The following is a 26,771-nucleotide window of genomic DNA, read 5'->3' as shown; positions in this document are numbered from 1 at the left end:
TGGTTTTTTGAAAAAAAAGCAAACTGACACACCGATTGTAGCGCGAGTTTGTCTACGAGTCCTGACACTTTAGACACAGGTGTTCGAGGAGTTTAACCTCCAGAAGTCATTGTACGACCATCTTGACACCCCCCGCCCTCTCTCCCTCCCTACGCCCCCAGCTCGCTCGCCCGCCCACCCCCCGTTCCCGCCCTCCGGGGTGGCCTGGTGAGCGCGCGCGTGTGCGCACGCCGGAGCCGTTGAGAGGGTCACCTGCTCCTACTCTAGGAGCGAAGCCGCGCAAGTCGGGTTTAGCAGCTCGCCATCGATCCCGCTGACACTCGACCCGGAGCGCTGCACCGCCGCGCCAATCTCCGTGACACCTAGCGACGCGTACACTGGCAAGTCCAAGCGAAACAAGAAACTTAAAGGAGACCTCAGAGAGAGGAGTGAAAGTTTTTTTTTGTTTTAACCCGGTTTCTTCGAGCCTCGGTGATCTGCAGCGATTGCGGGCTGAAAAATGGGAGCTTCGTGCACTGGGATCTTCCTGCAGCTTTTGATCCTCATTCTGGGGATAGGGATGCAAGGTGAGGGATGTAATTACTACTGTTGTTTTAATGTAGTATGTGTGTTTGGGGTTGGGGTGTTATGAGAAATTTGTTCCAACTTTTTTCATAGTTTGGTTTGAATTGCCCGGTGTCCAGGTAACGGGCAATTGGGGGGGAGGGCGGTGGAGTTAATTTTCGACTCCCTCCCATGTTTTCTTTAAATGAACCTGTTTGTATCGTTGCCCTAAACCAGTTCTTCCCCCGTGGCAAGCGAGGCTGTACTGCAGTGTTTTTGTTGATGGTTACACTGTGTTCTTTTAAAACGACCTCAATTCCACAATACACACTAGGCTTGTTTGCAGGTCGGTTGAAGGAAAAGGCGAAACGAAGGAGGGAAGAGGGGAAGGGGTCGTAGGGGGGGGGGGGGGGAAACTTGTTTATCTGGTCCTGCTGGTAGGGCACCTGCAAAATGTGCAGTTCGAATGGCAATTTGAATACGGTATTAGGAAAAGGGTTAGGCACCATTGTGAAGTAATTGAGGTCTGTTTATTGTTTTTATGAATAAATCGTACAGTGATGTTCCGGTGTGTATGTGTATTATCAAGAGAAGTTGTTCTTTGTTTAGGGAATGACTAAAGTCGTAATGCTTGCTGCCATATGCCACATTCAAATGGCAACACCACGTTTAACTTTCAATTATTCGCACCAGTCTTTACATTTTATCTTCTTGGCCTAAGTGATTCATTGGCAGATGGCACACAGGTTATTTACTTTTAAAAAGCTGGCCCCTTGTGTAAGTGCAGGACAATTAGCGGCGAGGCCGCGCTAAAGCTTTGACAAGTTGCTCAGAGTTGAACTCTCCCGATTTGCTGGCGGATCACTGATCATTCAGCAAGGAGTCGAATGTTACGTCGGCAGTTCTTGCCTGTGGCTCTGTGCTCCATGATATTGACAGGTCGTATAATGTTCTCTCAAATCGGTATCCAGCTGGAAACGCTGGCAAGGTTATGTTAGTGGTCCCAAACATGAGCCAAAAACTATTTATTTTGGAGTAACCGATGAAATACAACCCACACGTGGAGAAATGCGATTTGACTAGGGTGGGAATGGATAATTGCTCCTAATTTGAATTTCGGCAATTTGTTTTCTTCCATTTTTACTTTGAAAAGTTGAGTCAGTGCGGCACTCAGGAAGGCGGACGCCCGTGTGCGGTGAATTATGAATAGCATCACTGTCAATATAAAATGCGAATTTCAAACAGGCTATCGAGAGCATTTAGATAGCATCTTTGATTTAGAAGCTTGAAGAAGAATGAAATTTGTTCCATTTCGAATTTTCCTGTATTATCATTCCGAGTGGTTTTAAATCTGCGAGGGGCTTTCTCAATCCCTTTCAATCAAATTGACAAGGCAGCATGAAGATGTTGACGGGAGGGTAGCCGAATAAGATTACTTTTAAGTTCGAGTGAGGCGTGTTTGTTATTCTTTAATTAAAATTCAATTTCAAGATGTTTTCTGTTAAAAGAATTTAATTCATGCTGAAGTATCAACAGTTATATTGCAAATAAATGAAATAATATGGTGAAAATGTCAATTAAAATGGAAAATGTTGGAACTAAAGAACAAGTGATCCAGGACTAATGAAGGGAAAGCTGGATTAATGTTTAATTGGAATTTAGTTTTGCCCAAGGCATTACATCTGAAATATTAACCTATATTTGTGTTAGCATATTTGTTCTGTTTACGTCATTTACTTTTTTATAAATTAACAAATACAATGTTGTTAAGTGTATGAAGTTTAATAATTAAAGTTTCATTTGTTAACTATCTCCAGCTGTACTGCATCCTTCTGGCAAAAAAAGACATTTTCTGAATTGAAGTCAGTTTTGCACTCTGGAAATGCATTGTTACAAGTAATCTGTTTTCCAATTGCAGCATCATGCCAAGTTCCTTGATTATTTCAATGTTGTTTCTGTCTTTTTGCTGGTTTCCAGCATATTTAAGTCAGCAGGAAGATGTATTTGAAGAATAAATAATATTGAAATTGATAGGATCCCCATTTCAATGTTTTGGTTATACTGTATGCTCCAACATTGAAGCAAAAACCTCCGGGACAACCTGCTCTATGTTTCTTCCTGTAGTGTTCTTGAGATTATACTTATGTGCATCCCAAGCTTTTCTGATAGAAGATCAGTAACCTGAATGTTAACTTTGTTGTCTTATCACCTCAGCATTTTCATTATTTATTTCAGATTCCCGGTGTTCATAATATTTCTTTCTCTTGTACACGTATACACACAGTCATATTCTTGTGTCAAATCAATCCCTCCGGGGGGGAAAAAAACAGGAAATTCATCTCCTGTGGACTGTTGTCTAGACATCTATCGAGAATTCATTCATGTTTAACATTAAACTTTTGAAACATGTAAGAAATGACAATTTTGAAATCAAAATGTAAATGATAATGAAATCAGCAAAATAAACCTGTGTCGAGGTGTATTGGTCATTCTTACAAGTTTATAGCAGTGTTTGAAATATTCCAGTTTGGCTTCAGTAGACATTATTAAATAGGATATTGAGAAGTGGGAAGTAAATGTAGACTGCTGTAAACAAAAATAACAGAAAATTACCCTTCTACGTAGGGTAATACCATCTTGTACATGTCTGGTCAGGAATATTGTGAAGTTAAAACAAAAAATTATTTTTCTCTAATAGATATTTCAGATTGGAAACCTCTTTAGACAAACGTGTCACGGATTTATTATAAATTGTAGTCACTCATAGTATCATGAGTCACAATAAGATTGTTGTGACCAGCTAGAACTTGCACCACCTAGAAGCAGAACATAGGATCCTCTTTAAAAAGGTGGCATGTTCTGTAACCTGGCAACCGCAGAAAGCTATTTTAGCATCATGTTCAAGTGCTGGGCCTGGGGATTTGTTAGTGTGATGCAAGTAGACTGTGTGCAGTTCTGTTGTAATATAAATTATTACAATAAGTTACAGAAAGCAACAATGATACGTCTTTTCATCAGTCTCTGAACATTCCCTACTGCTCCAAAGTGACATTTCATGTGGTATTCCTTTGCCCAGCCCCATCATCTTTGTTGCCACCCTGGATCTTGTTGGCAGTCAAGTGCTCTAGTTTCAAAACAACAATGTTAATGGCTGTGAAATTTTAACAATTTCTAAACAATTTTCAAATATAAGACAAATTTGCCTTGTCAATTGTTTCAGCAGATTTTGCCAGTGTGGATTGGGGAGGTTTGGAAACAACTGCCCTCAGTATCAGTACTGGCTAAATCTTGTCAGCCAGTATTACCTTTTAATATGTACACTTGGCCAATGGGGATGAAAGCTGATTGAATGGAGTTTTTTTATTGTTCTAATTATGTTCTTTCTCGTGGAAAAAAAAGTGTGCTTAATTTATGTTTAATTTGTTTTATTGTGAATGCTGCTTGTATGCTAATGCATGCAAGTTTTCCGTTGCACCTGTGTATACACAGTTTATAAGACCATAAGTCAAAGGAGCAGAAGTCGGCCATTCAGCCCATCGAGTCTGCACTGCCACTCTATCGTGAGCTGATCCATTCTCCCATTTAGCCCCACTCCCCTGCCTTCTCACTATAACCTTTGATGCCCTGGCTACTCAGATACCTATCAATCTCTGCCTTAAATACACCCAATGACTTTGCCTCCACAGCCGCCTGTGGCAACAAATTCTACAGATTCACCACTCTCTGGCTAAAGAAATTTCACTGCCTCTGTTCTGAATGGGCGCCCTTCAATCCTGAAGTCATGCCCTCTTGTACTAGACTCCCCTACCATAGGAAACAACTTTGCCACATCTACTCAGTCCAGGCCTTTAACATTCGAAATGTTTCTATGAGGTCCCCCCTCGTTCTTCTGAACTCCAAGGAGTACAGCCCAAGAGCCGCCAGACGTTCCTCGTATATTAACCCTCTCATTCCTGGAATCATTCTTGTGAATCTTCTCTGAACCCTCTCCAACATCAGCACATCCTTTCTTAAATAAGGAGCCCAAAACTGCACACAGTACTCCAAGTGAGGTCTCACCAATGCCTTATAGAACCTCAGCATCACATCCCTGCTCTTGTATTTTATTCCTCTAGAGATGAATGCCAACATTGCATTCACCTTCTTCACCACCGACTCAACCTGGAGGTTAACTTTTAGGGTATCCTGCACGAGGACTCTCAAGTCCCTTTGCATCTCTGAATTTTGAATTTCTCCCCATTTAAATAACAGTCTGCCCATTTATTTCTTCTAGCAAAGTGCATGACAATACACTTTCCAACATTGTATTTCATTTGCCACTTCTTTGCCCATTCTCCTAGTCTATCCAAGTCTCTCTGCAGACTCTCCATTTCCTCAACATTACCTGCCCCTCCACCTATCTTTGTATCATCGGCAAACTTGGCCACAAAGCCATTTATTCCAAAATCCAAATCATTGATATACAACGTAAAAAGAAGTGGCCCCAACACAGACCTCTGCGGAACACCACTGGTAACTGGCAGCCAACCAGAATGGGATCCCTTTGTTCCCACTCTCTGTTTCCTGCCAATCAGCCAATGCTCTATCCATGCATGCGACTTTCCTGTAATTCCATGGGCTCTTATCTTGTTTAGCAGTCTCATGTGCGGCACCTTGTCAAAGGCCTTCTGAAAATCCAAATACACAACATCCACTGCATCTCCTTTGTCTAGCCTGCTTGCAATTTTTTGAGGAAATTACAATAGGTTTGTCAGGCAGGATTTTCCTTTAAGGAAACCATGCTGAGTTCGGCTGATCTTGTCATGTGCCTCCAGGTACTCTGTAAACTCATCCTTGACTATCGACTCCAACAACTTCCCAACCACCGATGTCAGTCTAACAGGTCTATAATTTCCTTTTTGCTGCCTCGCACCCTTCTTAAATAGCAGAGTGACATTTGCAATTTTCCAGTCCTCCGGAACCATGCCAGAACCTAGTGATTCTTGAAAGATCATTACTAAAGCCTCCACAATCTCTACAGCCATTTCCTTCAAAACACGAGGGTGCATTCCATCTGGTCCGGGAGATTTATCTACCCTTAGACCATTCAGCTTCCTGAATACCTTCTCTGTTGTAATTGTGACTGCACACATTTCACTTCCCTGACCCCCTTGAGTGTCTGGTATACTGCTGATGTCTTCCTCAGTGAAGACTGATACAAAATACTCATTCAGTTCCTCTGCCATCTCCTTGTCTCCCATTACAATTTCTCCAGTGTCGTTTTCTATCGGTCCTATATTTACTCTTGCCTGTATTTTACTCTATATATACTTGAAAAAGCTTTTATTATCCTCTTTGATATTATTTGCTAGCTTCTTTTCGTAGTTCATCTTTTCCTTCCTAATGATCTTCTTATTTGCCTTTTGTAAGTTTTTAGAAGCTTCCCAATCCTCTATTTTCCTACTAATTTTTGCTTCCTTGTATGCCCTCTCCTTTGTTTTTACTTTGGCTTTGACTTCTCTTGTCAGCCACGGTTGTGTCCTTTTTCCATTTGAAAATTTCTTCCTTTTTGGAATGTATCTGTCTTGCACTTTCCTCACTTCTTGCAGAAACTCCAACCATTTCTGCTCTGCTGTCCTTCACACTAGTGTCCCTTTCCAGTCAACTTTGGCCAGTTCCTCTCTCATGCCACTGTAATTTCCTTTACTCCACTGAAATACTGACACATTGGATTTTGGCTTCTCCTTCTCAAATTTCAAAGTGAACTCAATCATGTTGTGATCACTGCCTCCTAAGGGTTCCTTCACCTTAAGCTCTCTAATCACCTCTGGTTAATTACACAATACCCAATCCAGTACAGCTGATCCCCTAGTGGGCTCAACAACAAGCTGTTCTAAAAAGCCATCTTGTAGACATTCTACAAATTCTCTCTCTTGAGATCCAGTACCAACCTGATTTTCCCAATCCACTTGCATGTTAAAATCCCCCACGGTTATCATAACATTGCCCTTCTGACAAGCCTTTTCTATTTCCTGTTGTAATTTGTAGTCCACATCACGGCAGCTGTTTGGAGGTCTGGAGATAACTGCCATCAGGGTCCTTTTACCCTTGTGATTTCTTAACTCAACCCATAAAGATTCTACACCTTCTGATCCTATGTCACTTTCTAATGATTTAATATTATTTCTTACCAGCAAAGCCACGCCACCCCCTCTGCCTACCTGCCTATCCTTCTGATACACCATGTATCCTTGGACGCTCAGCTCCCAAAGACATCCATCCTTTAGCCACGTCTCAGTGGTGGCCACAACATCATACCTGCCAATCTGTAGCTGTATTTCAAGATCATCCACCTTATTTCTTATGCTGCATGCATTTAAGTATAATACTTTAAGTCCAGTATTTGGTACTTTTTGCTTTGATTGCACTGCAACTCATCCCACTGGTTGCAAATTTGCCCCATCACCTGCCTGTCCTTCCTGTCATCTTTACTGCGTGCTATCTTTGACTTCCCCTTCCTCAGCTCTATCACTCCGGTTCCCATCCCCCTGCCAAATTAGTTTAAACCCTCCCTACAGCTCTATTAAACCTGCCTGCTAGGATATTGGTCCCCTTCAGATTCAGGTGTAACCTGTCCTTTTTGTACAGGTCATACTTCCCCCAGAAGAGATCCCAATGATCCAAGAATCTGAAGCCCTGCCCCCTGCACCAGTCTCTCAACCATGCATTCATCTGCCTGATCCTGCTATTCTTGCCCTCGTTAGCACGTGGCACAGGCGGCAATCCTGAGATTACTACCCTGGAGGTCCTGCTCCTCAGCTTCCTTCCTAACTCCCTGTATTCCCTCTTCAGGACTTCCTCCCTATTTCTACCTATGTCATTGGTACCAACATGTACCAAGTCTTCTGGCTGCTCAGCCTCTCCCTTCAGAATACTCTGGACCCGATCCGAGACATCCTGTATCCTGGCAGCTGGGAGGCAACACACCATGAGGGTGTCTCTATCAAGCTCACTGAATCTCCTGTCTGTTCCCCTCACTATGGAATCCCCTATGACTACCGCATTCCTCTTCTCCCTCCTCCCCTTCTGCGCAACAGAGCAAGGCTCAACGCCAGAGACCTGTCACTGTGGCCATCCTCTGTCAGGTCATCCCCCTCAACAGCATCCAAAATGATATACTGATTGCTGAGGGGGACGGCCACAGGAGTGCTCTCCACTATCTGGGCATTTCCCTTCCCTCTCCTGACAGTCACCCAGTTATCTGACTCCTGTAGCCTAGGGATGACTACCTCCCTGTAGCTCCTGTCTATCACCTCCTCACTTTCCCTAACAAGTTGTAGGTCATCAAGCTGCAGCTCCAGTTCCCTAACATGGTCTCTAAGGAGCTGCATCTCAGTGCACCTGACGCAGATGTGGCCATCAGGGAGGCTGGAAGTCTCCCAGGATTCCCATATCGGACACCCTGAACAAAGATTACTACAGCACAGAAAGAGGCCCTTCGGCCCATCTTGTCCATGCCCACCTGATCTTCTGCCTAATCCCATTACCTGCACCCAGACCATATCCTTCCAAACCTTCCCATCCATGTACCTATCCAAACTTCTCTTAAGCTTTACAATTAAACCTGCATCTACCACTTCCACTAGCAGCTCATTCCACACTTGCACCATCCTGAGTGAAGATGTTTCCCCTCAGAATTCCCTTAAATATTTCACCTTTCACCCTAAACCTATGACCTCTCGTTCTAGTTTCACCCAACCCAAGGGGAAAAAGTCTGCATGCATTCACCCTATCTATACCCCACATAATTTTGTATACCTCTTTAAGATCTCCCCTCATTCTCTTGTGCTCCAGGGAATAAAGCTCTAACCTATTCAACCTCTCCCTATAACTCAGGTCCTTGAATCCCGGTAACAGCCTTGTAAATTTTCTCTGCACTCTTTCAAGCTTATTGATATCTTTGCTGTAGGTAGGTGACCAGAACTGCACACAATACTCTAAATTTGTCCTCACAACGTCTTGTATAACTTCAACATAACATCCCAACTCCTGTACTCAGTGCCTTGATTTATGAAGGCCAATGTGCCAAAAGCTCTCTTTACAACCCCATCTACCTGTGATGCCACTTTCAAGGAATTATGGACCTGTATTCCCATATCGCTTTGTTCTACACACACCTCAGAGCCCTGCCATTCACTGTGTAAGTCTCACCCTGGTTTGCCCTCCCAAAGTGCAACACATCTTACTTGTCTGCATTAAATTCCATCTGCCATTTTTCAGCCCATTTGCCTAGCTGGTCAAGATCATGCTGCAAGCTTTGGTCTTCCTCCCTGTCCACTCGGCCCCCAATCTTAGTGTCATCCGCAAATTTGCTGATCCAGTTTACCACATTATCATCTAAATCATTAATATCAATGATAAACAACAATGGACCCCGCACAGATCCCTGTGGCACACCATGAGTCACAGGCCTCCAATCAGAGAGACAACTATCTACTACCACTCCCTGGCTTCTCTCACTAAGCCAATGTTGAATCCAGTTGGCTACCTCATCCTGAATACCAAGCGACTTAACCTTCTGGACCAACCTTCCATGCGTGACTTTGTCAAAGGCCTTGCCAAAGTCCATGTAGACAACAAGTCCACCGCTTTTCCTTCATCAAACTTCTTGGTAACCTCCTCAAAGAACTCTACAAGATTGGTTAGACATGACCTACCGTGCACAAAGCCATGTTGACTATCCCTAATCAAGCCCTGTCTATCCAAATATTTATGTATCCTGTCCCTTAGAATACCTTCCAATAATTTACCCACAACTGACATCAGGCTCACCGGCCTATAATTTCCCAGCTAATTCTTAGAGCCTTTCTTGAACAATGGAACAACATTAGCTATTGTCCAGTCCTCTGGCACCGCCTCTGTGGCTAAGGACATTTTAAATATCTCTGCTGGGGCCCCTGCAATTTCTGCACTAGCCTCCCTGAACCAGAAGAAGGGTGGTGAATACAGGATTGAAGGTGTTATATTTGAATGCACACAGTATACGAAATAAGGTAGATGAGCTCATAGCGCAGTTAGAAATTGGCAGATATGACCTTGTGGGCATTACAGTTGTGGTTGAAAGAAGATCACAGCTGGAGCTAAACGTCCAAGGATACACTTCCTATCAAAAAGACAGGCAGGTGAGCAGAGGGGATGGGGTGCCTCTTTTGGTTAAAAAATGAAATCAAATCCTTAGCAAGAAATGACATAGGTTCAGAAGATGTAGAATCCTTGTGGGTAGAGTTAAGAAACTACAAGGGTAAAAAGACCCTGATGGGAATTATATACAAGCCTCTGAATGGTAGCCAGAGTGTGGGGTAAAAATTACAACAGGAGATAGAAAAGGCATGTGAAAAGAGTAAAGTTATGGTGGTCATGAGGGATTTCAATATGCAGGTAGATCGGGAAAATCAGGTTGGCACTGGATTCCAAGAGAAGGAATTTGTAGAATGCCTACGAGATAGCTTTTTAGAGCAGCTTGTGGTTGAGCCCACTAGGGAAAAGGCAATTCTGGATTTGGTGTTGTGCAATGAACTAGATTTGATTAGGGAGCTTAAGGTAAAGGAACCCTTAAGAGGCAGTGATCATAATACGATAGAATTCACCTTGCAGGTTGAGAGGAAGAAGCTAAACTCAGATGTATCAGTATTACAGTTGAGTAAAGGTAACTACAGAGGCACAAGAGAGGAGCTGGCCAAAGCTGATTGGAAGGGGACCCTAATGGGGATGACAGTAGAGCAGTAATGGCAGGAGTTTCTGGGAGTAATTCGGAAGACATAGGATTAGTTCATCCGAAAGAAGAAGAAACATTCTAAAGGGAGTATGAGGTAACCGTGGCTGATGAGGGAAGTCAAAGACAGCATAAAAGCAAAAGAGAGGGCATACAATATTGCAAAAATTAGTGGGAAGCTAGATTATTGGGAAGCTTTTAAAAACCAACAGAAGGCAACTAAAAAAACAATAAGGGGAGAAAAGATGAATAATAGCCAATAATATAAAAAAGGATACCAAAGGTTTTTTCAGATATATAAAGAGTAAAAGAGAGGCAAGGGTGGACATCAGACTGCTGGAAAATGATGCTGGAGAGGTAGTAATGGAGGACAAAGAAATGGCGGATGAACTGAATAAGTATTTTGTGTCGATCTTCACTGTGGAAGACATCAGCAATGTTCCAGAAATTCAAGAGAGTCAGGGCAGAAGTGAGTGTAGTCACTATTACTAAGGAGAAGGTGCTTGGGAAACTGAAATGTTTGAAGGCAGATAAGTCACCTGGACTGGATGGACTACATCCCAGGGTTCTGAAAGGTAGCTGAAGAGATTGTGAAGGCATTAGTAGTGATCTTTCAAGAATCACTAAATTCAGGAATGGTTCGGGAGGACTGGAAAATCGCAAATGGTACTGCACTCTTTAAGAAGGGAGGGAGGCAAAAGACAGGAAATTATAGGCCAATTAGCCTGACTTCAGTGGTTGGTAAGATAATAAGAGTCCATTATTAAGGATGAGGTTTTGGGGTAATGGGAAGCACATGATAAAATAGGCCGAAGTCAGCATGGTTTACTTAAGGGGAGATCTTGCCTGACAAATCTGTTGGAATTCTTTGAGGAAGTAACAGGCTGGATAGACAAAGGAGAGTAAGTGGATGTTGTTTACTTGGATTTTCAGAGGGCCTTTGACAAGGTGCTGCACATGAGGCTGCTAAACAAGATGGGAGCCCATGGTATTATAGGAAAAGTACTAGCATGGATAGAAGATTGGCTGACTGGCAGAAGGCAAATAATGGGAATAAAGGTGTTGGCTGCTGGTAACGAGTAGTGTTCCACAGGGGTCAGTGTTGGGTCTGCTACTTTTCATATTATATGTTAATGATCTGGATGATGGAATTGAGGGCTTTGTGGCCAATATTGCAAATGATACAAAGATAGGTGGAGGGGTAGGTAGTGCTGAGGAATCAGGGAGTCTGCAGAAGGACTTGGACAGGTTGGGAGAATGGGCAAAGAAGTGGCAGATGGAATACAGTGTAGGGAAGTGTATGGTCATGCACTTTGGTAGTAGGAATAAAGGCGTGGACCATTTTCTAAACTGGGAGCAAATTCAGAAATCAGAGGTACAAAGGGACTTGGGAGTCCTATTGCAGGATTCCTTAAAGGTTAACTTGCAGGTTGAGTCGGTAGTAAGGAAGGCAAATGCAGTGTTAGCATTCATTTTGAGAGGGCTGGAATATAAAAGCAAGGGTATAATGCTGAGGCTTTATAAGGCATTGGTCAGACTGCATTTGGAATATTGTGAACAGTTTTGGGCCCCATATCTAAGGAAGGATGTGCTGGTATTGGAGGGGGTCCAGAGGAGGTTTACAAGAATGATCCTGGGAATGAAAGGGTTAATGTATGAGGAGCGTTTGATGGCTCTGGGCCTGAAATCGCTGGAGTTTAGAAGGATGAGGGGGGATCTCATTAATACCTACCAAATATTGAAAGGCCTGGATAGAGTGGAGGTGGAGAGGATGTTTCCAGTAGTGGGGGAGTCTAGGACCAGAGGGCACAGCCTCAGAATAGAAGGACTTCCCTTTAGAACAGAGATGAGGAATTTATTTAGCCAGAGGGTGGTGAATCTGTGGAATTCATTGCCACAGATGGCTGTGGAGGCCAAGTCATTGGGTATATTTAAAGTGGAGGTTGATAGGTTCTTGATTAGTAAGGGTGTCAAAGGTTACAGGGAGAAGGCAGGAGAATGGGGTTGGGAGGGAAAAATCAATGGAGCAGACTTGATGGGCAGAATGGCCTAATTCTGCTCCTATGTCTTGTCTTATGGCCTTCCACAAGGGGACACCTTGACAGGTCCCGGGAATTTATCCACCTTAATTTGCCTCCAGACAGCCAGCACCATCTCTTCTGTAATGTACTCAGTGACTTGTGTATATTGTCCACATGTACTTGTGCTTTTGACAATAAACTTGACTTTGACTTTGGTACAGCAGTAATCCAGGAATTGATGCTGGGAGATGGGGTTATTAAAGGCATGTAGGATTGAGGACTGCAGCCAAAACAATATAGCAAAGCAGCATGAGAGCAATTAGCACTCTGGATGCCCAGATCTTGAATGCTGAGGAGCATAAACAGGATGGGAAAAGACATTTGACACTTGGTGAATCTGTGCTGTACATTTTCTGAGTACTTACTAAAGTGTGGAACACAATTATTTAACTCTTACAATTTAATATTGGAATTTTATATGTTGTGTTTTTTGATTAGAAAACAACTCCATTGAGAGTTTTAGTTGTCTTTTCACATTTAGTTGATAGCAAAATTGGCAGTAACATTGATAAGAACAATGTACCTGTTCTGATTGTGGACATTCAGAACTGACATGCTACAGTACCCAATATCTGCAAATGCAGAAAGAGGCAAATCACACTGCATTTTTTGGTTTGCCCACTGCTCAAGGACAACCCATGGATAGCTTGTGATCTTGCCGTGGTCAACTTGCATGCTTCCCCTGTATCTATCAATAGAAAAATGATATTTTGGTAGATGGACATGGGAAATCATTGACCTTCAGATGCTACCTTAAAAGTCACTGAATCATTTGCCTAAAAATTGGGTTTCACCCTCTTTTGGTGTGCAGAATATGTGCTGCTTTTGGCACTAATGCCCATTCCAGTCTTCCAAGAAAAATCCATGAAATTGGCAGAAATGCATTAAAATTAGTACCATGGCATTTTCCCACTTGGAATTGTGACTGCGTTGAATATTGGAAAGTAAATTGGAGCTTCAAAGCACTCTTTCCCGTGGCACCACAGTACAGCTGCAGAAAAGCTGCCTTGGAGGTGAGGGAAAATTTGGGTGGGGAAGGGAGTGGAAACAAGGTGATTGCATTCCTACCTGGGCACCCCACCCCAATGCCAATCATTTGTCCAGTTGACTTCCTGCTGTGAGTGGCCTTGTGCAGTTACGAGATATGAGCTGATTCAGAGGCCAATGATCACAGAATACAGCGTTGCCTGTTTGAATCTGCTATCCAGTTTAATTCTATACCTCAGACTTTATCCTATCGCCCAATTAGTCCACTTCAAGCAAACGTTGAATTAACCTTTCAAATAATCTCATTCCACTACCCTTTCAGATGTTAACAATCCTCTTGAAGGACCTCTTCCTTAACAAAAACAGAGCACTGGAAGAACTCAATGGGTCAAGCAGCACCTGTGGAGACAAAAGATGCAAGTTGGCATTTTGGGTTGAGACCCTATGCAAGGTTTCAACCCAAAGTGTCAACTTGTACCTTTCGCCTCTACACATGCTGCTTGATCTGCTGAGTTTGTTCAGCATTTTGTTTCTGTTCTTGATTGCAGCATCTGCACTCTTGTCTTCAACTTCTTGATTTCCCTCAATTTCTGCAAATAGTGTTAAGCCCATGACCCACTTGGCAAATGGATTGTATGGATTTGCTCTATCAAAACCTTTCAGCACGGTAGTGTAGTGGTTAGCGTAATGCTATTACAGCGCCAGTGACCCAGGTTCAATTCCACTGATGTCTGTAAGGAGTTTGTACATTCTCCCCATGTCTGCGTGGGTTTCCTCCGGGTGCTCTGGTTTCCTCCCACATTCCAAAGACGTACGGGTTAGGAAGTTGTGGGCATGCTATGTTGGCGCCGGAAGCGTGGCGATACTTGGGCTGCCCCCAGAACACTCTACGCAAAAGATGCATTTCACTGTGTGCTTCGATGTACATGTGACTAATAAAAAAAATCTTGATTTTGAATAATTCTGTTGGGTCTCCTTTTAACAGGGAGCCACAGTGGTACAGCTAATAGAGCTGCTGCCTCGTAGCTCCAGCAACCCAGTTCAAATCCTGACTTCCGGGTGGCTTTGTGGAGTTTGCATGTTGTCTCCTGCGTGCTCTGCTATTCTTCCCATATCCCAAAAATGTGCAGGTTGGTAGATTAATTAGCCACTGTAAATTGTGAGTGGTAGAATTGGGCGAGCTGTTGGGAAAGTAGAGATGGAAAACAGGATTAGTGTTACTAAAAGCTTAATAGTTGGCATGAACTCAAAAGGCCAAAGGACCTGTTTCCGTGCTTTATAGCTCTGTGCTGTAAGGGGACCATCCCCAGCTTCTCCCATCTCATTCCTGCTGTCCAGTTCAGAAACTTCCATCCTTCCTAAAAGTTCCAGTTCAAGAGATTTTATTGGCCAAACTTTGGTATTCATTTCTATCAAATAGAACTACTATTTCTAAGCTATAGATCATTTTCAGACTGGAAAATTATGTTCTGAATTTCTATCTTAATATTGTCATGTATTCTGTATGTTTTCTTAATCGCCTTAGTAATGTACACTGTGATCTTCAAACATTAGGTTATGTATTGCTTCATTTATAGTTTGATGCAAAATTGGCTGAAGTCTAAAAAGCGGAGAGTAGTGGTGAAAGGGTGAAGTATGCGTTGCCATTCTCTCCATGCAGTATTTCTTCTGTTATATGTAGATGGTCAGGATTTGAATCCCCTCTTGTTCACATCCGGTAAAATACACGCTCTGCCATAAATGCTCCATGACATCTTAAGCTGCTGTTTTTAAGGAATCGAATCTGTTCCAGACATCAGTAGGGACAGCCATCAACTTAAGGCTGGGGCATCTAGTCTGCAGAGCATCTATTTTTGTGAACTTTCAATCTAAATTCCTTTAATACTTGTACACTTCGTAATCTTTGTTCTGCTCTCCAAAGGTGCTTATACACTCCAGGTTAGGAGCCATGCTAACTCTCTATGTTGATTCTCCATTAACATTCAATTATCTATATTAAATTGCAACTGCTGCCTGTCTGTTCACTTTACCAATCTGTCCATGTCCTTCCAAAGTCTGCTAGTACCACACTCGGTATTTGTTACATTGCCAGTTTTGCATTACCTGCAGACTTTAAAATTGTACTCGCAATATTCAAGTCCTGGTCATTTATATTCAACAGGAAAAGAAACACTGACTAGTGGGGAGCATGTTTTAAGCTCCTCTCCAGTCAAAGAATTATTCATCACTATTGTCTGCCTTTTATCTTTCAGTCAATTTTGTATCAGTTTCCAATTTCCTTTTCATACCATCTGCTATTTTCTGAATGTATCTCTCATGATGTACATTATCATTACCCTTGGAAGAACATAGTTACAGTTCTACTGCACTCCCTCCCTGTTACTTTGCCAAAGAAGTAAGTGGTTTATGCATGATTGGCCTTAACACAGAGATGATGTCTGTACCATATTAACTCGTGTTTTCCAAGTGAGAATTAATTCTGCCCTTGACAAAGGTTCCTGATTGTATTTGTGCCCACTGATGTTAGTATGATTTTTCTGTAGTTACCAGTTTTCATAGAATCATAGAAAATTTATGATAAAGAAGAAGGTCCTTCAACCCAGTGTGCCCTGGCTGGTTGAAAATGCCTAACTACTCAGCTTAATGCCATCTTTCAGCAGTAGATCTGCAGCTCTGCAGGTTACAGTTCTAAGTGTACATCCCTGTACCTTTTAAGTATGGATGAGGGTTTCTGCCTCTGCCATTCTTTTAGAAGATTCCCACTGTCTTCTAGGTGAAAATATCTTTCTTTTCCCTCCTAATCTTTCAAGAGTTTAATTTAAATCTATGCTGCCTGATTTTTTTTTGACACTCTGCTAAGAAAAATAGATCCTTCTCTTTATTCCATCATGGCCTCTGGTAATTCTATCCTTAATTTTATTCTTCACACCTTTCAACAGGGTTGTAACTTTTCTCACATTTCCAAACATACTGAGCCTGTTTATAACTTGTGCTACTTTTTAAAAAAAATCAAAGTCCAGCATTGCACACTTCATTGAATTCCACTTGCACTTTATAAGATATTTTCCTCCATTATTCTCAATGTCAGTTTGCAGGTTCCTTCAAATTTACCTCTTGTATTATCTCAAGCTGTAATAACACCCTCCAGCTTTCAGTCCAAATTATTTAAATGCAGTGAACTTGAGTGGCCCCAGAACTGAACCCTGCACAAGAACTCTACCTACTTACTGTAGCTACACTGGGATCAAGTGGGGGTGGGGGGGGAGGGAGAGCGGTTGTTGGAGGAAAGTATCCTTACCTCCTACTCTGTTTTCAACTTTCTAATAATTCTTAATCCAGTCATCTTTCTGCCCTCTCTCACCCCACCCCATTTTCTATACCTTTTTGTCATTTCCCTTGTTCTGTACCATGTGCCTTTCTCAAATATGTACGTATGTGCTACAGCAACTTGCAACTAACATACCTGTTATCTTCTGAAAAAGCTTTTGAGTTTTGGAAAGCATTTTATGTTTATCCAGATATATGATGGTTTCATCATTTAAAAATTTAGTTGTCCTAACAGTGAGATTAAAGTTAATTGGTGTTTAATTACTTAGGCTAGCACTGTATTGCTTTAACATAAGGCCTATGTCTGATGAATTGATCCACACCATTCTGAACCTTGAAGTATAATTTCCAGTGGCCTCCATGGTTTCTTCCCTTGTTTCCTTCGACTGTAGAATGTACCACATCTGGCCAATCACAATAATCTCAAACTTTTCCATGGTTCTTTTTACTGAAAGGAAGATATCTGATATTATGTCAGGATTTGCCTCCTCTCCAGTATTCTTTCCTTAAAAACTGATGTGAAAATCTTGTTAAATACTACTGCCATTTCTTTGATCATCCTTTCCTCTTGAAGCATCTCAGCTTGATTTCACTAATCTTTTTTTGTAATGCAAAATACTCTGAGTGCTTTTTAAGTATTTCCTTGTGCCCTTGACATTTCTTATCCACCTCTTAACTTGTATTTACCTAATCCCCATATTATTATTGTTCCATACCTTGAAGGCCTTCTGATTCAATTTCAATTAGTTTGGTTCTCCCTACTTTTCTATACTATTTTCACATGATCAATGGTCTTTTTTAAAGGCTTATACTTATTGTATATTATTACAATTTTTACTCCAAAACATCCCTCTATTCCTTTAACTCTCTGTGACAGTGCTTTCTACCTCGCCTCAACTAGTTTGTTCTTCATCTTCTGATTTGTGCCTTAATTCATTTGGACTATATTGAATCTTCCCCTTGTTTATTTGGACCTTTTTACTTGTATGGTTCTTACTTCTCTTGAAAGAACTCGCCCATATTTAGCTCAGGATTACCAATCAATATTTTCTTGCAACACTTGTGTTTTTTCTAACATACTGCTGCAGGAGAGAATCCTATTTACATGTTAGGAACTCCATTCCCTTTTCCCCATTTACTCTCTCTCCTAGTTCATAAGTTGATAATTTAAGTCTTCCCTTACTATTACTATTCTTACTCATCTTTCTAATCTGACTGCATGTTTCCTTTCCTATTTCCTTCCCAGTCTGGCAGTCAGTGATAGATCCCTAATTATGTATAAGTGCTTTTAAAATTATTCAGCCCATATTGGAATGGCTGTCTGTACCTTCATCCTGTCTACACCAACTGTGCTTACAACATGCCATCAATGTTGCTGCACTGCCTCCATATTTATCTCTCCTAAATATATCAAGCCCTGATAGGTTCATTTTCCATTCTTAGCCAGTTCACAGCCAGGTTCCTGTCAATATTAACCATTGTGCAGAGACTTTCCAGTGAAATAATTGCTCCCAGTTTTTCTGATTAATTTCCCACATGTTTGTGATACAGTACATGCATTTAGCAATTCTTTGCTTTTTTTTTACACTGCCTATTCTCTTTTACTTCTAAGTTGCCCATTATCTTCAGTCATTTTACATTTATTTTGTTCTTGCTTTGTTCTTGCTAAATAATTTATACGTGACTATTACCCTATTTTTCTCAAAACAGCTGATTCTGGATTATTCTATTTTTGGTGTTCCTCTCCTTTCTAGTTTGAGCATATCATCACTTCCCTGTCTTAATGCTTACCTAGTACAGTAGCAGCCTCACTTTTTAGATATGACCCATCCATATGGAATAGCCTCCACTTTCATGTGTAAACTAACATCATTCACTGGCCTTTCATTGATTTTCATTAATCTTTCTAAGTCTCACTATTTTTATGTTTATGCCAGGGTATATAATCTTGAGTTAAAGACTTGATCTTAAATGTAATTAACTAAATTTGATATCTTTCCTACCTATACATGGACTCCAATAAAAGTTTCCATTTCTCCCCACATTGCAATTTTATTTTCTCTGGTCTTTGGCTTAAGTCACTCTCCATGCATATGAGGAGGCTGCAAATACAGTGTATCGTAAAGCAGATTATCCATCTCAACTGGTCTGTATCATCATTTATGCTTCATGTGATTCTGCTCCCACGATCTAATCCTAGTTGTGCATCCTTCTGTTCCTTAATTAAGCAAGGATTTACTTTGGAGTCGGTGCAGAGAAGAATCGCTAGATTGATTCCATGTATGAAGAGAACATCTTAGGAGGAAAGTTTGAGCAGATTGGGTTAATACTCTATAGAGTTTATAAGAATGAGAAGCTATCTTATTGAATCATGCAAGACCCTGATGAGGCCTGATGGACTAAAAGTTGTGAGGATGTCCCCGAAGCTGGGGGAATCTAGAACCAGAAGCTGTAACCTCCAGTTAAGAGGGTACTCACTCAAGATTGAGTTGAAAGGATTTTTTTCTAGGGGTTGTTTTTCAAATTCTCTATGGCTATGGAGGCAGAATCATTAAATACATTCAACAGTGGGATAGATGGATTGTCAGACTTTATGGGAATGGAGGGTTATGAGTGTGAAAGAAAGTGAAGTTGAGGCCAAGCTGAGATCAGCTATGATGTCTTGAATGATGGTGCAGACTTGTGCCCTACCCCAATTATTTCTTAGATTCTTACTCCCTTTTGCATATCTAGCTTCTCCTGAAGTACATTGACTCCATTAGCTAGAATACTTTTTTAAAGTTCTTAACACTAGAGTATAAAGTTTCTTCTGAATTCCTTATTAGATTTAATAATTATTTTATTGAAGACTACTTATTTTGAACTGTACCAAAGTGGAAATATCATCCCCATATCCGTCCTATCAAATTCTTTTATTTTCTTAAAAATCTCCATTAGGGGATCTTGTGATCTGCTTTTAGAGGAAAGAACCCTTATCGTTCAGCCTGATAAGTGCACCTTTCAGCTCAATCATCATTGTCCTTTTTGTACCTTCCTCAGTACTTTCATATACAATATGGGGGGGGGGGAAAAGAACTATGCATACTTCTCCCATGTGTGGACTAACCATGGTCCAATCAAATTTAGTGTAATTTCTTTGCTTTTCAATCACATTCCTCTAGAGGCTAACTCCAACTCTTGAATTGCTATTTTTCAGCATGTTAACTTGTATCTGCAGTTTGATTTGTTTGTGTATCTATACCCCTAAATATCTTGTTCTCATTCCTATTCTGATTCTCATTTTCCTAGACTGTAGCTTTAATTTTCCTCCAAAATGTCATGTCTCTCACATCAATATTAAAATTCATTTTCCAATTACTCATTCTGCATTATTAATATTTTGTGCTTTGACACACTTTCATTAGCTTTGTGTCTTAATTTGGAGTTGCCAACAGACTTTGAGACTGACTTTCCAGTTTGAGTCCAAATCAGTTCTAGCACTGAAGTCTGTGAAACACTACTTGCCATCTTTTGCTCATCCAAGTAGCTGTTTTAACACATTCAAAGGTTTTCTGTTCTGAAGTCATCTTGCCATACAACCTATTAGCTCCCCCTTACTGTAATTCCAATGCTCTGACTATAGCCATGAGTCCACTGTATTGGAAATTTTGAAAATGAGTGTACAAAGCTATTCTAATCCTGAAGTGGAAGAAAGATAATTAGTGAAACAGCAGGATGCTTTGTAGAATGGAAAGAGGCCAGCTATTGTAACTTTTTTTGCTCTATAGGTCTTCTCCAACCCTTATTTAACTCACCTGCCCAACATTTCTTTTAATCCTATCTCTCTGTTAGTCAGCTTATTCTTAAATTAAACTTTGCTGGGTTGAAATAAGATGTTGCATTGACAACCTTCTGAAGAGATGTCAGATGATTGGGCTCTAACAGTATTAACAGTATTAATGTCTGGTATGTTTAGAGCATGATCACTATCCTGGCCAAAAGTTATTCCATCTGTCAACTCTCCAATCACTATTCCTAGCTGTGTTGGTCATCTCCAACCCCATGACATCATTCCCTCCTGGGCCATGTTTATTTGAGTTTGTGCAGATTCCTCACTTTCTCTTTAGGAAACTAGAGTTTAAGACCTCAGTTTGAGAGCAGAAGGGCTCTTTTCTAATGTTCCCTCCCGTCTCTCTTATGTGGGCAGTCATCATTCCTTGTTCAGTGCCAGCTTAAAATGTATTCTTGCACCCTCAGACTGTTACTAGTCTCTCTTACTCTCTGATCTGTTAAATTGCTTCTCACCTTTTTCAGAAATTCACGACTTGAACAATGAAACTGGACGTTTCCCACGGGCAGACATGCCCAAGTTAATACCTGGTGCTGGAATCACCAGGACCTTGCAGGAATAGTACACTGCAGTCCTTTCCTGTACTGCCTATTTCAGTTTATATTAATTCTGTATAACATCAACTAGTCAACCTGGCATTTTCATCTCCTGCTGGTAATTTCCACTCAGCATTTTGTTTTGTAATCTTTTACTCTCTCTTGTTCCCAATTTACTGTTAACAGCTCATTCCATGATATGCTTGAGGAATTTTTCATCTGAAACACCATTGAGCCGTCAAATTCTTAACAAATAAATTGCATCTTAGTGGTTTTAAAGATACTTAAGATTTTTTGTAAGTTCTCTTTGATGTTGGCCAGAACTTTGATCTCCTCTGTCCAGTTAGCTACTGTATATGAATTCACGTGGTGAGACCAAGCTGTTTTCTCATGAAGTATCAAGCTGAATTTGATCCAGATATTGTCTGATATCCAGATGCACTCATGTCAAGCTTTTGGTAGACCTAGTAGATACCTTTTTATTTTGTGTTCCTCTAATTTTGTGCCATCATTGGCAGTCTTGCCTCTGTGCAGAACTTATCTGTTCAAACCCCATCTAAGTCTTAACCTCTTTATTTCCCTCTCCTTTTCAGATTCTTCTTAAAACCTAACTCTTTAACTTGCAATCTTCCTAATATTAACTTTTTATTGTTTTAAAAAAAGGTTTTTCCAATTAATTTATTTTGGCTGTACATCCATTCTTTTCCAATTACACCTCTGTGAAGCCAGTGGAATATCTTCCTCCATAAAGTTGCTAGAATAATACAAGTCACTGTACTGAGAATGATTACATTATTGCTAAGTTACTAACTGTAAAGTCATTTTTTTTTTAGTGGTTGTACACTTGAAATGTGACCTCCTTAACCTACAAAAGAGAGTTTATCTTCCTTTAACTATTTTTATGATAAAATGTTTCCAAGCTACTTTCCTGCCTATCAGACCAACAGAGATAGAAAGGTAACTCTAGTGTGCTTTGCTATTTATTCTACAGGAAGTTGATGACAATTAAGAAATATGGCAATTTTGCAGACCATAAAGAGCAATAAAAATGGGCATCATCTGTAATCCTGCCTTTGGGAGATATGTAACAGACGTTAAGTATTTAGAAACTGTTTCCTAGAAAGCGGGGCATGGGAGAATTTGCAGCAACATCAATAGTTTTTAAGATGAACGTGGTGGGAACGTTGAAGAAAAAGAGGAATGTGAAATATCAAGCCTATGGCTGTTGCTTAATAGGTATGGAACTGTGCCAATTATCTTGTTAAAATAGTAAAAACAAATACTTAAGAAAATCTGTGAATTTAAGTTGGTGAAATATTCTCAGAAATTCCTTGCACAAGTTATCCGTAACATTCTCCTTTAATCTCTGGTCTATCCAGACATGGTCGTTATTCTGCCTGTGCGAAGAAGCATCACAGCTGTTATTTAGATACAGTCCTCCGCTCCAATGGCATGAAGGTCAGAAAATATTGAATTAACGCTATCCTAATAACACAACAAGTTTATCTTGTGAGGTGCTAAGCTATATGGATCGAATTTAACCCTCTCCTCCTCCTCCTCCTCCTCCTCCTCCAAACCCCCCCCCACCCCCCAAAGGTCCGTGCTGACTTCAGGCAGTGGAGTAGAAGTAGACTATTGTTGACCTTGGTAACCAGAGTTTAATTTTTTCCAGTCATAATCACTATTTAATAATCTGCCCGGCAGTGGATGTTGGATGAGAACAGGATCAAGTTGGTCCGTAATTCCCTGTCAGTGAATAATCTGCAAATAGTCTAAATCTTGGATCAGGAATTGTGCCTTAATTGTTGTTTGACTTTTTCCCAGTTTTCTTTTCCTTTTCCTGAATCCACTGATTCCTTGCTGGGTTTTAACGATCTGGTCTCTGGACTGTTGTTGCACTCTTGGCTGTTGTATTCGTGGTTGAGGAGAGTCAGTGTAATTGAACTCAATTTTATCCTCCCCCCAATTTTCACACCTTCATACTTTGCAGTAAGACTCACTAAATGATGTAAGAAATTTTTACCTCTATTGTGTACATACAGCTGTGATTGGAAACTAAATGTGAACATTCTGGCCGAGAAGTCTATTGTTGTGGCACTGTAAAATAGTTGCATAGTTATGTTTCCAGACCTCTTTGTGCCACACAGGAAATCTGGACTTTCCGGCAATATTTTCAGTAGTGCTAGAAATTGGTTCCGATGTGATGTTCAGCCCATTAAGTAGATAACAATGCAGTGTTATTTTTTTTCAGCCCTTAAGTATGATATTTAACCTCTTGTTGAAAAACACAGCCAGTCAACGTTTGCTTGCAGAATAGTCAATTTTTACTAATACTATTTTCTCTGGAATTACAGTATCAGGATCGTGTGTGATTTGGAGGGGAATTGGCAGATGTTGCTGTTCCCATGTGGCTGCTGTCCTTTGCCTTCTAGATGGTAGAAATTGCCAGTTTAGAAGGGATTTATGGAGCAGACTATGTGAATGACTGGATTGCATTTTTCAGCCTCTGTCGGTGGTGGCGGAGGCAATTTAGAGTTGTTGATGGAGTGCCTTTAATTGGGCTGCTTTGTCCAGGATGGTGCCAAGCTGCTTGAGGTGTTGGTGTGTGGAGAGCATTCCATCGTGTGATTCATAGGTGGTTGAAAAGTGCTGAGGGTGGGGTTGGAGGTAAGTTGATTGCTGCAGGATATTTAGGATCACACCTGCTCTTGTAATCATGGTACTTACCTAGTTGAGTTTCTACTGTTCTCCCAGATAGCTGACTGGTAACTGCATCATCTGGCATGGAACTAATTCTGTGCTCCTGGAAACAGTTAGACAGAAACCGTAATTAATTTCTTAACCTGCAGGTTCAGCTTCTTCAACACACTCCCTGACTCCATTCTGCACAAATTATAATCCATTTTGTAATCTGCTACCTGCAAATTAATACTTCTCATTCAGAAGCCTTCTCATGAATTCATCCCTTCTAGTATTTACATGTTGTCCTGTTCCCTTCTGCTTCACCTTCACTGATAAGAGTCTTCAGCTATGATAGCCCAATGCTAAGCAATTTTCTTTCTAAAACTCTCCATTTTATAACAACTCTGTTCATTTATAGGCACTGCCTCTTTAACCATGATTTGTCATCTGTCTTAACTTCCTATGAGTTTCTGTTCTACTTGTGTCCACTTAACATGTTATTTGGTTAAATACCACACATTTGTTTTGCATACATTCGGGTAACAAGATACTTGAATTCTTAGCACAAATAAACCAATTGGAGCAAAAAAACAAACTGCTTGAAGAACTCGGCAGGTCAAAAAGCATCTGTGGAGGCAAGGGGATGGTCAGCATTTCGGCTCAAGACCCTGCATCAGGATTCATTTGATGATGTGGTCAGGATTTGTGCAAAGTGCTGTGCACTTGTAAGATTGAAATGGTGAAGGGAGTGGAGAAGTCAAGGTGGTCAATGTCATGTCAGCAATTGGAAATGAAAAGGTCAAGAGGGTAAGAATGGGGTTCCAAATGGAAGGGGAATACTGGAGACATGAGTAAAGGTCATCAGTGGCGGATGAGGGTTCCTTGCCAGAGAAATAAGCATGGAGGTGAAGGTGATGGAAGAAGATACACAAGAAAGTCATGGATTTGAAAGACAGTGAATCTCCAGGACCCAATGAAAGAGGGGGAGGTGTGGGAAGAGAGAGAATGTAGAATGTATGGGGTGGGAGGGGTCTTTGATTATGTTGACTGCTTTTCCGAGGCTGCGAGATCTGTAGACGGAGTCCACAGAGGGGAGGCTGGTTTTCATGATGTTCTGAGCCGTGTCTGCAACTGCAGTTTTTTTGCTGTCTTGGGCAGAGCAGTTGCCATACCAAGCCATGATGCATCTGATCAGGATGCTTACAATGATGCATCGATTAAAAATTGTGGAGGGTCAGTCAGGACATGCCGAATTTCCTTAGTGTCCTGAGGAAGTAGAGGTGCTGGTGCTCTTTCTTGGCCATGGCGTCTACATGGTTGGACCAAGACAAGCTATTGGTGATGCTTACACTTAGGAATTTGAAGCTTTCAACCCTCTCGACCTCATCACCATTGATATAAACAGGATTGTGTGCACTGCCCCACTTCCTGAAGTCAATGACCAGCTCTTTCGTTTTGCTGACATTGAGGGAAAGATTGTTGTCGTGGCACCATGCCACTAGGCTCTGTGTCTCCTTCCTGTAATCTAACTTGTCGTTATTTGAGATTTGGACCACTACGGTGGTGTCATCTGCGAACTTGTAGATGGAGTTAGAGCAGAGTCTGGCCACGCAGTCGTGAGTGTATAGGGAGTAGAGTAGGAGGCTGAGGGCATAGTCTTGTGGGGCACCAGTGTTGAGGATGACCGTGGCGGAGGTGTTGCTGCCTATCCTTACTGATTGCAGTCTGTTGGTCAGGAAATCAAGGATCCAATTGCAAAGGGAAATGTTGAGTTCCATGTTTAGCAGTTTGCAGATGCGTTTGCTTGGAATTCTGGTACTGAAGGCAGAGCTGTAGTCAATAAATAGTCTGACATTGGTGTCTGTCATCTAGGTGCTCCAGAGTGTAAAACCAGGGAGATGGTGTCCGCCATGGATCTGTTGCAGCAGGTCGAGATTGCCCAGGAGGCTGGAGTTGACGTGTGACGTGGCCAGCCTTTTGAAGCACCTCGTAATGGTGGATGTCAGAGCCACTGGGCGATTAGTCATTAAGGCACATCACCTTTTTTTTGGTACTGGGATGATATTTAAAGCAACCTCAGATTGGAGTAGGGAGAAGTTAAAAATGTCTGCAAGTAACCCCATCAGCTGATCCTTGCAGTGTCTAAGGACACGGCCGGAGAGTCCATCCTGGCCAGATGCTTTCTGTGGGTTCACTCTCCAGAAGACTGATCTGATATCTGCAACAGTGTCTGTGGGTACACATGTTGGAGGCTGTCATATGGGTTGTGACTTTCCATTTCCCTTTTGTTCAAAACATGTCTAGAATGCATTAAGTTCATCGGGGAGGGATGCACTGTTATCAGTGATGCTGCCCAACTTTGTTTTGTAGCCTGTTATAGCATGTAAGCCCTGTCACAACTGACAGCTGGTCTGGGACTTGATTTTCGACTAGTATTGTCTCTTGGCATCCCTGATAGCCTTACAAAGGTCATACTTCAATTTCTAGTCTAGATCGGGATCACCCGATTTGAATGCCACAGACCTGGACTTCAATAGGGAGTGGATCTCTTAGTTCATCCATGGTTTCTGGTTTGGGAACACCCGGATTGACCTCTTTAGTACACAGTCCTCTACATGCTTGCTGATAAAGTCTGCAATGGTAGTGACATACTCATTTAGATTAGCTGCTGAGATTTTGAATATAGACCAATCTACTGACTCAAAGCAATCAAGTAGAAGCTCATCTATTTCCTCAGACCAGCATTGTACGACTTTCTGTACTGGATCCACATGTTTCTGTTTGTATTCAGGGAGAAACAGCACAGCCTGGTGTTCTGATTTACCAAAATGTGGGTAGGGGATGGATGAGTAGGCATCTTTGGTTGTGTAGCGATGGTCAAGGATGATTGGTGCCCCTGGTGGAACAGGAGACACGCTGGCAGTATTTTGGTAACACTCTTGAAATTGGCCTGGTTGAAGTCACCAGCTATGATAAACAGGGCTTCGGGGTATTCTGCTTCAAGGCTGTTGATCGCGGAGCATAGTTCATTGATT

The 26,771-nt window shown here is 41.4% G+C and overlaps 1 protein-coding gene across 1 annotated transcript in view; it reads left to right on the top strand.

Annotated features, from left to right (window-relative positions):
• Positions 1-215: 215 nt before the first annotated feature.
• LOC127569504 (CD166 antigen-like) overlaps positions 216-26,771 on the top strand; it is a 258,073-nt gene continuing 231,517 nt past the window's right edge. Inside the window, exon 1 of the mRNA XM_052014216.1 lies at positions 216-566. Coding sequence (XP_051870176.1) covers positions 500-566 — 67 coding nt within the window. The 5' untranslated portion in view covers positions 216-499. The remainder of the gene's footprint in view (positions 567-26,771) is intronic.

Source organism: Pristis pectinata, chromosome 4 (genome assembly GCF_009764475.1).
Source record: "Pristis pectinata isolate sPriPec2 chromosome 4, sPriPec2.1.pri, whole genome shotgun sequence".
Taxonomy (NCBI): Eukaryota; Metazoa; Chordata; class Chondrichthyes; order Rhinopristiformes; family Pristidae; genus Pristis; species Pristis pectinata.
The sequence above is the reverse complement of the archived record's forward strand: the minus strand, read 5'-3'. Positions and strand labels throughout refer to the sequence as shown.